This window comes from Cherax quadricarinatus, unplaced genomic scaffold (genome assembly GCF_038502225.1).
Source record: "Cherax quadricarinatus isolate ZL_2023a unplaced genomic scaffold, ASM3850222v1 Contig522, whole genome shotgun sequence".
NCBI classification, from domain to species: domain Eukaryota; kingdom Metazoa; phylum Arthropoda; class Malacostraca; order Decapoda; family Parastacidae; genus Cherax; species Cherax quadricarinatus.
Genome location: NW_027195548.1, coordinates 142,501 through 164,761, shown reverse-complemented (window position 1 = coordinate 164,761; position 22,261 = coordinate 142,501). Strand labels below are relative to the sequence as shown.

At 36.5% G+C, this 22,261-nt stretch overlaps 1 protein-coding gene across 3 annotated transcripts in view; it reads left to right on the top strand.

Moving 5' to 3' along the window:
• Positions 1 to 235: 235 nt before the first annotated feature.
• LOC128695008 (uncharacterized) overlaps positions 236 to 22,261 on the top strand; it is a gene marked incomplete at its 5' end in the record, with an annotated part of 136,036 nt that continues 114,010 nt past the window's right edge. For 2 of the 3 annotated variants that reach the window (XM_070080491.1, XM_070080489.1), the window contains 4 exon segments: positions 236 to 538; positions 3,459 to 3,604; positions 15,058 to 15,151; positions 18,677 to 18,985. In XM_070080491.1, coding sequence (XP_069936592.1) covers positions 236 to 538; positions 3,459 to 3,604; positions 15,058 to 15,151; positions 18,677 to 18,985 — 852 coding nt within the window. 3 annotated transcript variants of the gene reach the window in all.

The following is a 22,261-nucleotide window of genomic DNA, read 5'->3' as shown; positions in this document are numbered from 1 at the left end:
AATGTACGTGGTGAATGACATTCTTATTTTAGCTTATTATCACCAAAATAAACGACATGAATTACAATTACATTTTTTCCCATGGAAAATATATGTTTGTTATTTATAATATATTAATAAACTTTATTTCTTATGTAGTATAAATACTTTTATATTCTCCAAGATGTGCAAGATTTACCAACTAAACTGAATAGTTTTTTCTATTTTTATTTTCTACTTCAATTAGTGGAGGAAGTTGAACTGGACTGGAGAAGAGATGGCGTGAGAGTGGACGTTGGAGTGTGTTTCCATTATAGGGACGCCACAGTGGACGATACAGGACTAACACAGTACCAGCTGGTGTTGGTGGACGCAGAGGGACGCTGGCGCCGCGTCCATGGAGCATCACATACCAGGGAGGGTCGCCTTTGTTTCTCAAGAGTAACTCTGGACTCCCGTCAGTTCAACACTGCTGAAGAAGTAACTGTGTTGGTCATCAAGAGAGACGTGGATGGTCGTACTGTCCTGGCCAGCGGGGAGTCTCACGTATTCTTCATCAGTAAGTGCTTAGCAATGTTCTGATTGTGTTCTCTTGATTAATATTGACATCAGAAAATATTTGACGGCCTATTTTAGTGTCATGAATTCCCTTATTTTTTTTTTCAACAAGTCGGCCGTCTCCCACCGAGGCAGGGTGACCAAAAAAGAAAGAAAATCCCCAAAAAGAAAATACTTTCATCATCCTTCCACACTTTCACCTCACTCACACATTATCACTGTTTTTGCAGAGGTGCTCAGAATACAACAGTTTAGAAGCATATACGTATAAAGATACACAACATGTCCCTCCAAACTGCCAATATCTCAAACCCCTCCTTTAGAGTGCAGGCATTTTACTTCCCATTTCCAGGACTCAAGTCCGGCTATATAAAATAACCGGTTTCCCTAAATCCCTTCACTAAATATTACCCTGCTCACACTCCAACAGCAATTTAATTCCTCATTTAAGTCATAAAGGTTGATTTTAACAACAAGGATTCTAATAATAATTTTTGTGAATATCACGAGACTGGACGTGTTTTGTTTATAAGGAAACCGCCCGTTGACGCTGGTATTTGACAGATGACCCGCTATCATATAGGTCTATTTTTATATATAATTGCATGTAAATATAAAGGCGAATGAAATGTAGTCTTTTCCCTTTAATTAGTATTACATTAAACTCAGCCTGGTTGTTTTTCGGAGTATCTATGGAAAAAAAATGTTTCGAAATATTCAATGGCTATTAAAATATTTCGCTTTTGTTTCTGGTAGTGATCAGATCTATAAAGAGTAAATGCGGTCATGATAGTGATCAGAATCATTGGGTATCCCACTGTGGTCTTAAAAGTTATGATAAGTCATTCAAAATTTGACAGTGGTGTTTTCTTATGAGGTGGAACAGAATTTCCAAATATCGTTAGTAAAAAAACTGATTTCATGCGCAACCCCTTAATATTTTTACAACTATTTCAAAAATTTCAGGTTGCGTTTATCATCAAATTAAACACAAGGAATGATCGTATTATCAATTAAAAAAATTTGTGACTCACTGACTAATCTAACCGGATACTATACTTATTAAATTAATTAGTATTTTTATATTTAATTAAAAAAATGAAAAAAGGCGTATCTTAGATGCAGCATTTTTATATGCGATAACATTAATTCTGAAAGTTAAGACACTTGTGCAACATCTGGTTATCTTTATTGCAGACGTTTCGCCATCCAGTGGCTTTATCAATACAAATTCTTGGACATAATAAGAAAAACGAAGAACTATATACAAAAGATGAGGTAATCAGTCCCTCGGCCTTGGAGGTGGTGTTTAGAGCACCGTGGTTGTAGAGATTCTGAAGCACAGGCAAGGAGACTGGCGCTTATATAGGCGTCAGTGAAAGGGACGTGTAGCAGACGAGGGCATTGTCACTGGTAGGCGGGATTCCCCAGTGGAAGTAGGTCCTTCCCAAATTGATGGGCTAGTTGTAGAAGTCTTGAAGAAAGTCACGTAGATGTCCTCTGAATCAAGAGGACATCTACGTGACTTTCTTCAAGACTTCTACAACTAGCCCATCAATTTGGGAAGGACCTACTTCCACTGGGGAATCCCGCCTACCAGTGACAATGCCCTCGTCTGCTACACGTCCCTTTCACTGACGCCTATATAAGCGCCAGTCTCCTTGCCTGTGCTTCAGAATCTCTACAACCACGGTGCTCTAAACACCACCTCCAAGGCCGAGGGACTGATTACCTCATCTTTTGTATATAGTTCTTCGTTTTTCTTATTATGTCCAAGAATTTGTATTGATAAAGCCACTGGATGGCGAAACGTCTACAATAAAGATAACCAGATGTTGCACAAGTGTCTTAACTTTCATCTTGTCGGTATTGTATACCAGTCTTGCACAACATTAATTCTATAATAGTCTGAGAATTTTGTTAATAAAACAGTACAATAGGCATTAAAGTATTCTTAAAAGGTGCACTTTTTTGTGCAGATAGTATGCTGATTATTCTTACATTCTTTGGAAGCACTAAATCCGCAGAGATCATTAGCGCCAGGAAATAAGAGGCAATCAAATTTGATCAGAGGAAGAGGTAGATATCTTCAATTTTTTCGGATAAAAAATCATTTACATTAAACCCCCGACCCAGTTAAAGGACGGTGTGCTGAATTTACTTTAATTCTGATTTGTTTAGGATTTAAGAATATTTGAAAGTTAGGAATGAAGGAAGACTACAGTCGCACTTAATATTAGATGAAAATATAAACATGTCAAGTAATAATTACCGTATCATTTATACGATTATTTTTCTCCTTATAGAACTTTAACATCACTTATCAATAACTTTGTAGTTATAATTAATAACACTTTTGAACGGTTCTAATCACATATAAACCATACGACTTTCTCGTAGGTCAAACCTTGATTTAGAATTATTTGCTCTTTCTTGTTTGTTAAATTTCTCCTCATACAAGTGCAGGACTTAGTCAATAATTACCACAGCAAGAGACACTCACTAGAGTTCCTTTTCTATAACAGACGACTGACTTCGTTATGCCAGTGGTCAGAATCTCTATTTAAAACAAATACTTGCAGATATATAGATAAAACGTTAACGAATTTAGTCAGCTTCTGGAATAATTTGTAAATTTATTATATCTTTGGATATCGTTTGGGAAAAACCATATAATGGTCAACCACGTTAGTCCATTTTTGGATCAAACCTGATTACTCCTATTTCATGCGCTGTATCACCCCTGTGGGTTTAGCATTCCTCATATTCTTTTTTATTAGGCTTCCAGTGGAAATATTAGTTACAAAAAGCGCTAAACCCATATGGGCTATTTAGAACTTTGCACACTAGGAACAGGGTATCTTAAACAGGTAAATAAAGTTCAAACTTAAACTTTGGCATATATATTCTGTATCATACAGCTCCTAAAGTGGAAGTGGTGAGTGCTCACGTGGGTCTGGTCTCGTGGGATAACCCTGGAGGGTACACCGTCAGTACCAGGAAGGAGAGTCATCCAGCCTCCGTCACTGACACCACAAGTGGTAAACTGCGTCACTACTTCGTCCCGGTAAGATAATAATAATATCTTCCTTTACTACAGGTACATGTACAAGGTATACAGGCTTAGCTGACAGCAATGACATACTACTATTTTTTATATTTTATATAAAACAATGCAATATAAGATGATAGAAATATATTAAAAAGATACGAAAAATGGTTAATGCACAAGAATCCCAATAACCCTAACACATAATAACGACACCACACATTATAGTGGTTTTACACCCTCACACACAACACACTGTATGTTACAGTTATATTACACTCTCACACACAACACACTGTATGTTACAGTTATATTACACTCTCACACACAACACACTGTATGTTACAGTTATATTACACTCTCACACACAACACACTGTATGTTACAGTTATATTACACTCTCACACACAACACACTGTATGTTACAGTTATATTACACTCTCACACACAACACACTGTATGTTACAGTTATATTACACTCTCACACACAACACACTGTATGTTACAGTTATATTACACTCTCACACACAACACACCGTATGTTACAGTTATATTACACTCTCACACACAACACACTGTATGTTACAGTTATATTACACTCTCACACACAACACACTGTATGTTACAGTTATATTACACTCTCACACACAACACACTGTATGTTACAGTTATATTACACTCTCACACACAACACACTGTATGTTACAGTTATATTACACTCTCACACACAACACACTGTATATTACAGTTATATTACACCCTCACACACAACACACCGTATATTACAGTTATATTACACTCTCACACACAACACACCGTATATTACAGTTATATTACACCCTCACACACAACACACCGTATATTACAGTTATATTACACCCTCACACACAACACACCGTATATTACAGTTATATTACACTCTCACACACAACACACCGTATATTACAGTTATATTACACTCTCACACACAACACACCGTATGTTACAGTTATATTACACTCTCACACACAACACACTGTATATTACAGTTATATTACACTCTCACACACAACACACCGTATATTACAGTTATATTACACTCTCACACACAACACACCGTATATTACAGTTATATTACACTCTCACACACAACACACTGTATGTTACAGTTATATTACACTCTCACACACAACACACTGTATGTTACAGTTATATTACACTCTCACACACAACACACCGTATATTACAGTTATATTACACTCTCACACACAACACACTGTATGTTACAGTTATATTACACTCTCACACACAACACACTGTATGTTACAGTTATATTACACTCTCACACACAACACACTGTATGTTACAGTTATATTACACTCTCACACACAACACACTGTATATTACAGTTATATTACACTCTCACACACAACACACTGTATGTTACAGTTATATTACACTCTCACACACAACACACTGTATGTTACAGTTATATTACACTCTCACACACAACACACTGTATGTTACAGTTATATTACACTCTCACACACAACACACTGTATGTTACAGTTATATTACACTCTCACACACAACACACTGTATGTTACAGTTATATTACACTCTCACACACAACACACTGTATGTTACAGTTATATTACACTCTCACACACAATACACCGTATGTTACAGTTATATTGCACTCTCACACACAACACACTGTATGTTACAGTTATATTACACTCTCACACACAACACACTGTATGTTACAGTTATATTACACTCTCACACACAACACACTGTATGTTACAGTTATATTACACTCTCACACACAACACACCGTATGTTACAGTTATATTACACTCTCACACACAACACACTGTATGTTACAGTTATATTACACTCTCACACACAACACACTGTATGTTACAGTTATATTACACTCTCACACACAACACACTGTATGTTACAGTTATATTACACTCTCACACACAACACACCGTATGTTACAGTTATATTACACTCTCACACACAACACACTGTATGTTACAGTTATATTACACTCTCACACACAACACACCGTATATTACAGTTATATTACACTCTCACACACAACACACTGTATGTTACAGTTATATTACACTCTCACACACAACACACCGTATATTACAGTTATATTACACTCTCACACACAACACACTGTATGTTACAGTTATATTACACCCTTACACACAACACACTGTATGTTACAGTTATATTACACTCTCACACACAACACACTGTATGTTACAGTTATATTACACTCTCACACACAACACACCGTATGTTACAGTTATATTACACCCTCACACACAACACACTGTATGTTACAGTTATATTACACTCTCACACACAACACACTGTATGTTACAGTTATATTACACTCTCACACACAACACACTGTATGTTACAGTTATATTACACTCTCACACACAACACACTGTATGTTACAGTTATATTACACTCTCACACACAACACACCGTATATTACAATTATATTACACTCTCACACACAACACACTGTATGTTACAGTTATATTACACTCTCACACACAACACACTGTATATTACAGTTGTATTTTTCTTTTTATTTAAGGACACCACTAACAATATTATGTATAATAAAAACACAACATTACAAGGGTATGAACAAGAGTGTCCAAAAAATAACATCAAACACTGGAAATTATAAAGATTATACAATAAAATATTGTGATAAAAACAAACACACACACACAGTGACGCACATACACAAGCACACACGTATACACAACATGACACTACATCAGGCACATACTAGGTATGGCTTCCGCCTGTCAACACACACGTATTCAAGACTTAATCCAAGATCTCAGGTGCCCAACAAAGCACCACGATACTCAAACATTAATTTAGGCGACCAACACGGGGGTCTTAACATAGACATAGGTATTTACAATTCAAAGAAGGAACAAGATAACACTACAAGTCACAAAAAATAAAAACATCCAGTACAACAAAACAAATCTACAATGTAATATTTTACATTTCAATAAACACAAAGAAAAAATAATGCAATCAGTTACATGTAATATAATATAATATTACTGAAAAATACATTATAACACAGGATAAAGTATAAACATAAAATAAGAACCGATCACCTTTACTAGGAAGCACATCTATACAACATACACCAATGACTTGTATCGAGAGATAAATGACGGAAGACATTCTAACTTCTGTACATACAAAGCCTTAACAGATATAGCGACGTTACCATCACATACGAGACGTATATAAACACAGAGATAACAAAACATTCACATAACTATTATACACAATTAGTCACATTATGACCAGCCCGCTAGATTACCCACTGAACGCTCACAAACTATCTCAAATCTCTTAACTCCAAGGCTTTATATTCAGACGGGAAGTCTTTCTCCCATCTCCCCTTGTGGTAAATTGCATTTATCTGAATGTATCATTATGTACATAACAGTAAATGAACAAAGATAATTATTATTTATCAGTTAGACAAGTAGGAATTTGGGACACCTAGGTCGCAAAAAATGTCCCCGTTCGATACCTACCACTGTCATATCCACGAGTTGCTCTGGACCTATTAATTACAAATGAAATATGTATCACCAGTAATGCTGGTAAATATATAAATTTGTGGACTGTATATTAAAAGTAAAAAATTATTATATATACACACATTTACATAACAGAAGGAGAATATATCTTAATCATAACACTCACCAATTTGACTGGAGTTTAATGTGTCATGTACAGGACCCCCCCCCCCTTTTGCCTACATTTATGAAAAATTTACTGGCCAGAATTTAAACATAAATTAGACAGCTTATCTGAGGTTCCTGGAGTTGTCCTGTCCTGTCGCCTGATACTCAAATTATGCAGGAATGCACATCCAACAATTTTGTCTCCTATTTGAGAGGTGTCAACCCAATTTTACCCCTAGAGCACGAAAATTATACACCTCACATTAACGTGCTTGTAACACATTCAAAAAACAATGGCGACTGTCTTTCTGCACAGGTGCAGAGCCTCCCTGTCGGCTCCATTCTCTTCTTTTAAAAATACACTTTTAATCAGGTTTATTTGCACAGCATAATATTGGGAAATTTTTTTCCACACTGCAGCCACGCACGACTCAAATTGCTTATTTGGTAATGATGGAGGAACTGGGTACATATAGGATCTGGCATCCACACAGCGACATATTACACAAGATTTAATCACCCATTTTACACTTTGCCATCCTTGTGGAATCCAGAAAGTTTCCCTAATACAATTTAAGGTATCTTGTACCCCACCATGCATTACATTTTTATGGGCATTTAGAACAATCAAATTTGTTAGATGATGAGTTTTGGGCAGTAAGATAGGGTGTTTAGCATAATCACCCAATTCATCATTTTGTAACCTACCTCTGCACCTAATTACATTGTTCTCTAAATACAGCCCCAATTTCTCTATTATGGAACCTTTCACAATTTTTCTTTCCATCATCAATTTAATCTCATTTCCATACATTTCCTCCTGTACCCTCTTTATCAAATATTCAAGAAGATATGAAAACTTATATGATATATTCATCTTGTTTAGAAATTTAAACACCAACTTAGTTACATTGATTAGTTTGGGGACAGAAGAATACCTATTTACATCAATGGCTAAGGGAGGACAAACTATTGGAGCGGTGGTCACAGTAATTTCAACAGGAGCAATATACACCTTTTGTACAGGCCAATTAGCTTTATTTACCAACCAGCTCGGTCCTTTAAACCATGATACAGCATTTACAAATTTAGCATAAGGTAAACCTCGAAACAAGAAATCAGCTGGATTCTCCTCACCAGATATATGATTAAATGTTAACATATGGTGACCCAAACTATTATACTTCTCTTGCATCTGATTAATTTCAGCAACTCTGTTTTGTACGTACACAATTTTACGGTTTCCATTACGAATCCATTGTAAGGATACCTCATTATCAGACCAAATTACAGTGTCGCTAATATTTATCTCCTGAAACTTATTTCTTACATAATTAGCTAATTTGACACCTACATAAATGGCTGTTAATTCCAACTGAGGCAAGGTACGTGATTTAATTGGAGACACTTTAGCATTAGACATAACAAGAGAAATAACACTATTACATTGAAGGTAATCAACTGCTCCATATGCCAATTATGAAGCATCACAAAAAATGTGGAGTACATTTTTCTCATTTGGATTGGCCACCTGGCATGGGAACTCCAACATTGGAATTTTCTCATAATCACCAATTAATTCATACCACCTGTTAATGAATTCCTAAGGTAGAATTTCATCCCAAGCACATTAAAGTTTCCATTCTTCCTGTATTAATAATTTCCCTCTTATAGTAAGGGGTGACACTAAACCTAGTGGATCAAAACATTTGGAAACTTCAGCAAGCAAAACTCTCTTAGTTAATTTATTGGGCATACTGTAATTATTAGGTTTTAACATTAACAAATCTCTCTCAGTATCCCAAGTTAAACCCAATACATTACTACATTTTGGCACTTCATCTCCAGGGAAATCTTTACTTATTTTGTCCTTTAATTTGGACGAATTACTATTCCATTCCCTCAGAGGCATATTTGCGCTTTGCATTATTTTATTAGCCTTTCCATAAGTCATTAACAGTTCCTCTTCAGTTGACGTCACACCCAGGAAATTGTCCACATAAAATTGTTTGCTCATTACTTTACTCGATGGACTTCCTATACGTTTAAGGTGTGCATTTATCGTGGCTTGAAGTAGGAACGGACTGGATGTAGCACCAAATAATACGCTCCTAAAGCGAAAGGTTTTCAGAGGGCTAAGTGGGTCACTAGGATTCTCAGGCCATAAGAAGCGGGTACAATCCCGGTCAGCCTCTTGTAAACCCACTCTTAGGAAAGCTTTACTTATGTCAGCCGTAAAAGCATAATTCTTCACTCTGAAATTTAATAAGATATCTCCTAATTTTTCTGTCAACGACAGACCTGTTATCAAACAGTCATTTAAACTAGGTATATTTTTGTTACTCCTGGCACTACAATTAAACACAATCCTCAAAGGAGTAGTCTTAGAATCCTTCTTCACTCCGTGATGTGGTAAATAGTGACCATAAATTTTGGCTTGCTCAGGAGGTACCTCTTCTATAAATTTATTAATTAACTGCTCAGCAATTATATCATTATAGGCGGTTAACAATTCTGGTGTCTTACTCAGTTCGCGGAGCTGAGCCTTTAACTGTCCATATGCCATTCTGTAATTAGTGGGCAATTCTGGATGGTTCAGTCTCCACGGAAGTCGTACCCAGTATTGTCCAGATTCAAATTTTACATCTCTCAGGTATTGCTCCTGAGTAAAAGAATCGTCTGGACTTTTTTCATTTACATTTATTCCAATGCTGTCTAATTCCCACAATTTATGCACTGGCTCAACACCATCCTCTACGGAAGAATTATACTGGGGTACGATTTCATGAGTAAGACACACAGTTATGGTATTTGTAGTTTCCTCTAGTCATGAATTATTATTACGAGGAATCCTACCATACATTACATGGCCTCCTGCAGCCTTCAAAAGGGTTGACACCACATTTCTTTACCATACCCTTTACAAAGGAGGCATAATAGTCACTACCTATCAGAATATTTATTGGGCCTACAGAATCATCACTTACCCCAGAAGGTGCTAAATTTACATTATGTGAAAGTCTTTCTGTAGCTTTACTAAGCCCTACTGTAGATATTTTCTCTGGAAGTCTATCTACAATTACTGCATTAACACGTTTTTTCTCATTGCCCAACCTGACAGTTACATAAACAGTGTCATACAATTGAGCTCTTTTATCTGAGAGAAAACCAGATAATTTTAAAGTTGTAGGATCTCCCATCTGTACTTTCATACCATCAAGACATTTACGTTTTATGAAAGTACGCTGGGATCCCTGGTCCAATAATGCATTTACATTTTTTTATTTATGCCTTTTATTATCAATTTTTACCTGTAACACAGGTAAGGCTACTTCAGCAAAACCATTATTATTAACATTAGCAGCAATTTTTACATTAGCCACTGTTGTGTCAGGATTGTCAACATTATCATTATTATCAACATTATCATATAGACCCTTACACATGACTATATGGTGTCTTCCTTTGTGACATTGATAACAGTTTTTTAATTTGGCAAGACAATCCTTTACATTGTGATTACCTAAACACCTGATACATCTGTCAAGTTCCTCCAATCTTTCAACTGTATCATTCCTTGAATTGTATGCATTGCAATTCTTAGAAAAATGAGTACCCTTGCAGAAAAGACAATCTCTCTTTTCTCTGACTGGTTTCTTATTAACTGGGCTACCCTTAGGAGGGTACTTATTCTTCTTACCTTGTGGAGAATCATTATTTCTGATTCCTGCTACTTGATATGCACCTATGCAACTATTTTTAGGAAATGAATTTTGATTATTACAATTTTGATAATTTTTCCCTTTGTGAAACTTGACAGATACCTCAGAGTTATTATGTGTTGCATCTTTAAAATGAGTTGATTAGCTGGCCTGCAACTGCACAATTAATTCTTGTAGACCTAGTCTTATTTCCTCCAGACCAAAATAACCTTTGTGATATTTATTCGAGAACCATACAAGTGTTTTACAACTTAATTTATTCTGTACAATGGCACTCAATAACCAGTCTGATTCCTTCAGATTATATTTATTACTTAAAGTTTTGAGAGTGGTCTCCAGTTTAACTCTAAACTGCTGTAAACCTTTGTAAGTGTGATCTGGAGATTTTAAATTAACAATGATATTCACTAGATCCAACCTACTTTGTTCTATATTACCATAAGTGACTTTCAACAAGTCAACTGCTTCCTTGTAAGAGTCATCTACATTGGGAAAGGCTTGTATGAGTATGTGAGCATCTCCTCTTACCTGTCCTTTTAGGTAAAATAATTTAGTTACACAGGCTAGGTCACTCCTGTCATGCACAGCTGCTTTAAAAATTTACCAAAATTCCTCCCAATTTTCTCCAGGATTAAATACAGGTAAACATAATTCTGGAAGTTTTGGCAAAGACATATTATTTGTTGGAGCAGACTGATTAACTGCCTGGTTTACACATTTTAATTTATTCAAGGCCTGACTTTTACAAGAGAAAATCTTTTCTTCTAATTCATAATACTGATTAATCATGAGATCTACTTCAGTCTCATCTACACAGTTTACTAACAAATCTCCTTCATATTTGTTGTAATATAATTTGTATGAATCATATCTACTCTCTAAAGCATCTAAAAACAATTTTAAATCTTCAGTATTCACAGTTTATTGATTCATTAATTCCAAACATTTATTGTATGCTTTTGTTACGTGCCCTTTTCTAGCTTGCAGTGATGCTTTTTTTGCTCTATATTCCATATGTTTGTCTTCTACATTAATTTCCTCATTTTCAGCCATGATGCAATGTATTAAATTTAACTTAATTAATAACACTGATTACAACTTATAACACTGATACAACTTACCTTTGAATAAATCCTAGCTACTTGAGCTTAGCAATTACATGCAAAAAATTGTAATATAAATTTTAAATGTACATTAATACAAACCTTTAACCAGCCTTGGCTTATCAAAATTATTATACAAATTAATATAAATTCTTGCCAGAATTTGGCATAGCAAAATTAATATTATACACATTAATATAATTAGCAACACTTGGCTTATCAATTACACATACACTGATATAAATCTTGGCCAGAATTGTCTTATCAAATTAATATTATACAAATTAATAAAAATCCTTGCCAAAATTTGGCATAGTAAAATTAATATTATACACATTAATATAATCTTTAGTCATACTTGACTTGGCTTATCCAAATTAATATTGTAATAATTATAATCCTCTACACATTAAGTAAATTTGTGAACTTAACATCCACCTTCTTCTGTCATTTCACATATAATTATTAAGTAATTAACTAATTAATGACTTCACTAATTACATCCAGTTCGAAGGACCAACGGGCAAATTAAATGTGGAAAATTGCATTTATCTGAATGTATCATTATGTACATGACAGTAAATGAACAAAGATAATTATTATTTATCAGTTAGACAAGTAGGAATTTGGGACATCTAGGTCGCAAAAAAATGTCCCCCTTCGATACCTACCACTGTCATATCCACGAGTTGCTCTGGACCTATTAATTACAAATGAAATATGTATCACCAGTAATGCTGGTAAATATATAAATTTGTGGACTGTATATTAAAAGTAAAAAATTATTATATATACACACATTTACATAACAGAAGGAGAATATATCTTAATCATAACACTCACCAATTTGACTGGAGTTTAATGTGTCATGTACAGGACCCCCCCCCCTTTTGCCTACATTTATGAAAAATTTACTGGCCAGAATTTAAACATAAATTAGACAGCTTATCTGAGGTTCCTGGAGTTGTCCTGTCCTGTCGCCTGATACTCAAATTATGCAGGAATGCACATCCAACAATTTTGTCAACCCAATTTTACCCCTAGAGCACGAAAATTATACACCTCACATTAACGTGCTTGTAACACATTCAAAAAACAATGGCGACTGTCTTTCTGCACAGGTGCAGAGCCTCCCTGTCGGCTCCATTCTCTTCTTTTAAAAATACACTTTTAATCAGGTTTATTTACACAGCATAATATTGGGAAATTTTTTTCCACACCCCTCATATACCAACCTATTTCGACACTTTGTCCTATAAATCGTTCCCGCTAAAACTCGAATTCTACTATTACCTTCAACGTGCCTCATAACCCATGACACATAAATATAATCGGCCACAACGTACGACACCGCACGTTGTACACGCATGTCAACCCCACCTGCATCAAAACTCAATGCTCGAAGTGCCGACAAACATCCCCCCCACCAAGCGCAAAACCCTAGTGAACCACTCACGTACCATATCTAAAGTCTCACAGAAATACACAACGTGAAAAGCAGATTTCTCCACCCTGCACGCCGGACAACCCCGGTCCTCTCCCAAACACATATTATACAACACCACCCCGGACGGCAAGATTCCATGCAAAAATTTAAAAACCACTTCCCGTACTTGAGGAAGGAGACGCAACTGTTGAACCCGCCTCCACATATCACGCGTACATTGGGTACATTCCTTCAACTCGCACCACGACTCTCCATACCCTCCCTTTCCAAAGTACATAATTTAACACGCCACACGTCCCTCATGCGCAATAACATGCGGAGCATCGACTCACACCTAATTAAATCCCTCCCTCCCCACCACCTGCGCAGGTCGTGATACATTTCACCATGCATCCCACCCAGTCGGAGAAAACGACACTTCACGTAACATGCTATGACACGAGCCTCTCTCATTCCTTTAGAGTCTAAAGGAATGAGACCTAACCCTCCCTGATGCATTGGTGTCTCTACCACCGCTCTTGTGAGCCAATCGCAACCCGAGCCCCACAAAAATCTATAAACTCTATGCAAAAGACGTTTGACATCCCCCTGCAACAGAGGATACAGTGCAGCAACATGCCATACTTTGCTATAAAGCAGAACATTAATGACTACCGCCCTCTGGTGCAGGGTTAAATGTCGCGGCCGTAGACTATTTAAGCGTCTCAAGACACTGTACCACCCACCCCGAATTACATGCCCTCGTCTCATCAACCTCCCGCATATACTGAATACCACACATAGTGATACGATCAACCACAGTCCACCTCTCTGGAGCCACCCCATCCCCCACCCACTCTCCCAACTCCATAATCTTCGATTTTTCTCTATTAACACACATCCCCGTAGCCTTACCAAATACATCAACAAGTCCCCTAACAAAACCTAACTGTTCCCCCGTACGTAATAGCACAGTAGTATCATCTTCATAACCCACGACATATATATATATATATATATATATATATATATATATATATATATATATATATATATATATATATATATATATATATATATATATATATATATATATATATATATATATATATATATATATATATATATATATATATATATATATATATATATATATATATATATATATATTCAACGAATATTTTTCTTTTCAATGCGTTCATCCCTTCATTTTGATTTTATCCTTTCTCAGTTATCAGTTTATTGATGTAACACCTAGATTTTCTCTTGAAATAGTAACGTCAAAACTGTAAAAACCATGTGTATACAATTTAGGATGGTGTTTATTTCATAGAAGTTTGGTGTGTGTTATTACCATAATTAATTATGATGTTCCTAGTACTATATTCTGCTGAATTTAGTAGAATATTACTATAAAAAAACATTTAATTACTCAAATTTAAGGAGTGTAATTTGTAATATCTTTTCTATGATGCAGAGGAGGACAGGGGACAAACTGGTGGTTAAAGCAGATGCGTCTGGTGTCAAGATAGAAGCAATGGTTCCTCTGACTCGTGGGGAAGTAACTGCAGGCATGTAATCCAACCCTAACATATAGAGCTCCTTTACCCTAGCATGTAATCACTGGGAAGTGCTCTTAGTGCATCAGTTTTTATAATCATAAATAAGTTAAGGAGCAGCAGAGGTTGTGTAGTTTGTTACTGTTGCCCTTGACTGCTGTCTACCATTATTCTTAAATTTAAAATAATTACGCTATGGACCATCATGGGTTCACTCCACTCCATAATCAAATGTACAAAATTATATTTCCTGCATAAACGATATAAATAATAGTAATTTTGACATTGTTATTAGGGTATTAATTATATAACAAGTAAATTGATGAGAACCAGCTCTACTTTGTATGTATTATATGGCAGTCATATCAGTGCAATTGAAAGTTTTAGGGTATTGGTGTTAATAAAAAAACTCAGCCTAGGGTTCTATCTGAATTTTATCCATGGGCTCTTCTGTAACTTGAAGGTCGGAATGAATATTTTTTTTTTTTTGCCATTGATTTTTTATAACAAAGTGCGAATTGTTTGGACAAGTAATCCGAGAAACGAAAAGCACATTACTTTGTAATTAACAAGTATTATTAAAAAGTCCTAAGAATACCATAAAACGTCAGACAACTTATGGTAACACAAAAATATAGTAATACATGACTTTAACAATATTCTGCAATGAAGTAACATTAACAAAAATAAAATATAAATGCAATTAGACATACATGTATCTTTTTCCACATTATTAAATAACAGTAATATCCTGGGCAAGTAATGATGGTCATGTTTTGTAGCCTCACTGGTCAAACTACTTTCTTAAAAACTTTTTTTTTTTTGGGGGGGGGGGAGGAAATTTCTTTTGTGTGGATTAAAAGGAACATTTGCTTGAATTAATGTACTTTGCACGTTTTGAATTTTGTATCCTTAAGTCTGATAAGGAGCTCTTGATCCAGGTATTTGGATGTGACATCCCCTTTCTTGGATCAACCTGATTGCCTCCCATTCCACACCAGGCTCTGTATGACCTACGGGTTTAGCGCTTGTCCCATGAATTTAACGTAATATTTAATTTTACACAGAATTTACTCAGTAACTTGACCTGATCTTAGCAAAAAAGTTAATAATATATTTCAATCTTACCCATTAATCTGACTCTAAATTTACTTTGTATTAACATCAATTAATTGCATTAACTTAGTGATCTGCAAATTTATTTTCTCAAGTTGTAAGAAATAAGTAGTGTAGCCAGGCTGTGGTTCATACGTCGGTTTACGTGTGGCCAGCAGTAACAGCCTGGTTAACCAGACCCTGATCCACCAGAAGCCCTGGTTATGGACTGGACAGTGGGGGGTATTGACCCCCAGAACACCCTCCAGGTAGACTGTTTGCTTGGCAACACCATCATTGCTTTATAAGCAAAGTCCACAAGTTCTGACTTAAAAAGCGTGACATGTACACTTGATCAGTGTACGTGATCTGGTCCGTGTTGACCAGGTGACCTAGAACCATCATGGGAGGTGCCTTGTTGCCGGTGAGAGGCTCTTGATCCGAGAAACGGGACTTATCCTCCCCTCCCTTGGATCGAACCCGAATGCTTTCCATCCCCTTGGTGCTATATAACTATTTAAGGGTCAGCACTTCCCCTTGATTAAAATAGAAATAATGGCGACCTAGACAGTCGCCAGTGACCTGGTGACCTAGATAATATGGTCAGTCGCCAGTGACCTGGTAACCTAGATAATATGGTCAGTCGCCAGTGACCTGGTGACTTAGAAAATGAGTCAGTTTCTACTGACCTGGTGACCAAAAGAATCGGGTCATTCCCTGCTGACCTTGTGACCTCGATAATAAGGTCATTCCCTGCTGACCCGGTGACCTAGACAAAAGAGTCAGTCCCCGCTGACTTGGTGACCTACATAAAAGAGCCAGTCCACGCTGACCTTGTGACCTTGATCGTTTGATCTTTCGATTTCAAAAGGACTCCCTGCCGCCACTGTGTTGATCTTTTGACCTCTATGAAAAAAATAGCGTAGATAAGGTGTATAAAGGTCAGCCAGTGTTTACTGAGTCAGCCCTTCAAGAGAGATAGATATCTTGAAGCTGGTGACGGGCTCTTGATCCAAGAAACTGAATCTGTCCTCACGTTCCTTGGATCCAACCTCAATGCTCCCCACTCTCCAGGCTATACATGACCTATGGGTTTAGTACTTCCCAATAATCATCATAATGAATATTTTCTTAGCTATTAAATTAAAAGAACAATGATAATTAGGTAATTTATTCCTTTAGCATTATTTTTACGTTCATTAGGAACAGCTAAACGCGTAGGGGTCATACGGCGATATATCCTCACTTGCAGTGATTATGTTGACATACAGACAGGCCCCACTTTACAGCACTTCACTTTACAGCACTTCACTTTACAGCACTTCACTTTACAGCACTTCACTTTACAGCACTTCACTTTACAGCACTTCACTTTACAGCACTTCACTTTACAGCACTTCACTTTACAGCACTTCACTTTACAGCATTTCACTAATGCAGCATATTACTAATGTAGCTATTTTCGGTTATATCAATTCTTCAATTATTCAGACTTCCTACATTAAATATATTCACCATTCATTATAAGCTAAGGACGAAAATATGTTAAGGTAAGTAATGTGTACACTGTGTATGCATTTTTTAGGCTTAACTATATTGCTCACTTAATATATAATAGTGTAAACATGTTATCAGGCTTTTATATGCATTTGAAAGTGAGAAACAACAACAACTGTTTCACTTTACAGCGGCAGCCCACACCCTAACCTGCTGTGTAAGCGGGGCTTGCCTGTATACACAGATGTAAGTGTATATACACCGAGAGTTTATTTTGATTTAGTTTAGGGATTATAGTATACTTGACGGGTAGTGAACAGGTGATAAACAACGCTAATGACCCTTGTGTAGTCGACAGGCTTCAAACCCAATTATGTGATCAAGTGCGCGGGATGTAGCCTAGTCTTCTCGTGAGACACTGACTAGGCTCGACCAGATGCTTCTAGACTTTTATTATTAATGTTATTGTTGTTGTTAGCTATTAGTGAAGTATCTAACTTCCTCAACACTGCTAGTTAGTACTCTAGTAACTAATATCATTAATATTGCTAGTTATTATTTTAGTAACTAACATCACTATTACTGCTAGTTATTATTCTAGTAATTAGCATCAATAATGCTGCTAGTTATTATTCTAATAACTAGTATCACAAACACTGCTAGTTATTATTCTAGTAACTAACATCACTGTTACTACTAGTTATTATTCTAGTAACTAACATCACTGTTACTACTAGTTATTATTCTAGTAACTAACATCACTGTTACTACTAGTTATTATTCTAGTAACTAACATCACTAACACTGCTAGTTATTACTCAAGTAACATATAGCATATAATACATATATAATATATAGGTCTAAGGATTTTTTATGCAGGTGAAAAATATATTAACAAATGCAGTTGGCTCTACTGTCTATTAATTTATATACTTTTGTTTCCAGAAGACATTCAGTCGGTGATCATAAACGAAGTAATTATGAATAAGGAGCAGCCAACAAGCAGCTTCCAGATATGTTATGAAGACGTGCCGAGTTTATCAGAGACAGTCACACTCGCCGAGATCACTGTCGTTAAATTTGATGACACGCCTCAGACCACCATAGTAGCGACGACCGTGGACCCGTGTCCGACCTTCGACGACCCGACCATCACTGAAGGTAGCAGAGCTGTGTTTGAACTTCGATTGTATGCCGGAGAGGCCGGAAGTTATGTCCAAGTCGGGAGAAGTTCTCTCGACTTCACTATGCCAGGTGAGAATAAACTTTTTTTCACTATTCATGATGTAAGTCACCCCTGCCAACTTTTTTTTTATTATTCCAAAGATGCTTCTGGTTTGTCCCTGAACGGTTCTTGAGAAGCGCTGGAGCAGTAAGGAATATGGGTCTACAGTAGATTTTACAGCCTTACCGATGTTTCGTAATAAAATTTATCAGTTTGACAGTCTTAGCAAGAATTTCCACTTGAATTCCTAATACATCCTAACACTGTTGTTTGACAGAATTAGTGACTGTAATAATATTGGTAGAATTACCCAAAATATGTTAGATAAAAGGACACAAGTGCAACTAATGCGACATTTTATTGTGGCAACGTTTCGCTCTCTAGAAGCTTTGTGAAGCCGTTATAAATAATACAGAGACACAGAGAGTATATATAGGTACAGAGTGAGGTGCAGAGTATAATATAATCGTTATAGGTAGCAATAGTAGTAGTACTTGTGGTGGTAGTAGTAGTTGTACTACGTGGTAGTTTTAGTCGTAGTAGTGGCAGCAGCTATGTGATGGAGAATTCTTGCTAATACTTCAAAGATGATGAAACTGCCTTCATTCTGTTTGTGTTAGAAATAGAGATTAATGATGATTCAAGGCATTTACGTCTACGGAAATTGGGTTCTTTAATCACTAGGCAGGTGTCGTTGAACTTCATCAGGTGACTGGCGGAATTCGGGTGTTGTATGCAGGCGTAGTTCAAGTTATCATTCCTACATACATTATTGTGTTCACTGAGACGTGTTACAAGGTTTCTTGCCGTTTCACCTACATATATTCTGTCACAACCCCTACAACGGATAGTATAAACCCTCTGCGTTAATTGGTTCAATGTTCTTCGATTTCATCTAAGTCAGAGCTTTTATGGAACTACTGGTTACTATGGTGACTCTAGTGTTAGCCTGAGCGAGGACTTTGGAGACATTCAGTGCAACCTGGCTGTAGGGCAGGATTATAACTTAGTTGTGAGTGGTGCTAGTGCATGGACAACTGATAATTTGAAGGGCTTTTTTCTTGCAGTCTTTGATGAAAAAGGAAGGGAAATGTAGATCAATGAAGGTTTGGTGTATGTAAGTACACTCCTCGTCAATAACTCTGGATTGCAAATTCAGTATGTTCCTAGGAAAAATCCAGTTATGATGCCTGTTTTGGTCTTAGTATCTTGACTAGAATAGAAGTGTGTGAGATCGATTTTGTTTGTAGTTTCCTGTAAACTGGATAGCCGGTTCAACGGCATTGAGCCTTCCCTGAAGATTTAGTACATCAAACCGTTTGGGAGTTATTGTGAGGACGTCGTCCACATAACGTAACCAAGTGACGCTGTTGGGAATGATGTTGGCGAAGCGTTCAGTTTCCAGGTGCTCCATGTACAAGTTGGCTAAGACGTCGCTGATGTGGGACCCCATTCACATACCATAAGTCTGTTTGTAGAAAGAAAAGCATTTGAAATTAACGCAAGAGTTCGATCACGTCAACGAAATCTCCGGGAGATAGAGGAAGATTAAGGTCCTGACTGACTTCACGTCGTAGAACATCAATGGCTTGTGTGGTGGGTACTTTAGTGAAGATAGAAGTTACGTCCCAACTACTTAGTTTCTTGTTTCGGATGGAGAGGTTTCTGATGCTGTTGAGAAGGTCGCCTGAATGCTTCAGATGGGCTGGGCTGATGGTCCCCAGAAGGCAAGATAGTTGGCAAGAACACCGGCTAATTTGTGTAGTGCACTGCCTATATCTGATGTGATTGGTCTGAGAGGAATATTATGTTTACGGGTCTTAGGTAGTCCATACATGTGTGCAGGTTTAGGGTTGCTGGTTATCAAGTATAGAAGTTTCTCCCCTTCACTGGTGCTTCTAAGTAGTTGTCATTTGTCTGTTTCCGTATAGGAAGTCCTTGGTGTCTCCCACTGTTGTGTGTTGATGGGCTCGTATGTATATACAGGCTGAAAGTGATGTTTGAGTGACATGTAGTGACGTGATGAAAATGCAAATGAAGCTTTTTCGAGATGACGTCAGGTAGACTATGAGGTCACGTGATTCCTGTGTTGTGCGGCAGGTTAGGCTTAGCCTAGTTGGGTATCATGTATGCCAGTCCTGCTTACTTCATAACACAGGAATCACGTGGCCTCATGGTCTTCCTGACGTCATCTCAAAACCTCACTCTCACTTTTGTCACGTCACTGCCCGTCTCCCACACCTCATTTTCAAGCCTGTATATACCGTTATTCCTTATCTTTGTGTGTTAGAAGTGATCAAGGTTCCAGGACCGAAACGTTCAGATGCACCTCCGAGCTGCAACATCTTCCCCCCCTCCTTCAGAGTACAGGCACTGTACTTCCCATTTCCAGAACTCAAGTCCTGTTAACCTGTTTCCCAGAATCCCTTCATGAATGCTACTTTGCTCACACTCCAACAGCACGTCGAATCATAAAAACCACTTGTCTCAACTCACACTTGTCAAACCAGCTCACACAAGCCTGCTGGATGTCCAATCCTCTAGCATTCAAAACCGCATCCACCCACCTCGAAATCTGCGGATCAATTAATCTCCTGAGATTATGTCTCCGTGTGGATTGTCACTGAATATTGACAAGTGTTCGCAACACTTTAGTTATATATATATATATATATATATATATATATATATATATATATATATATATATATATATATATATATATATATATATATATATATATATATATATGTCGTGCCGAATATGTAAAACTGGTCAATTAGCAAGAATTCGTTTAAAATTAAGTCCTTTCCGAAATTTTCATTTATACGTTTAAAGATATATTTTTTTCATTAATGTTAATGCAAAAATTTTTAATTTTGCACCAAAAGAATCTTAGAAAACTTACCTAACCTTATTATAACAAGAGCAATTTATCTTAGCCTAACCCAACTAAATATATTTTAAATACGCTTACAATAATTTAGTACTAAACAAACACAATCAAATATATTTTTTTCGTTAGGCTCAGAACGATTTTGGCCAAATTATTGCATACACAAATTTTCACTTGTCCTATATGGCAAGAAAAGGGTTGCTTTTTAAGCCAAGATCGCAAGTTCTGCCTATTCGGCACGACATATATATATATATATATATATATATATCGTTCCTAATAAGTAAAACTGGTCAATTAGCAAGCACTCGTTTAAAATTAAGTCCTTTCTAAAAATTTCTCTTATACGTTTAAAGATATATTTTTTTCATTAATGTTAATGTAAAAATTTATAATTTTGCACCAAAAG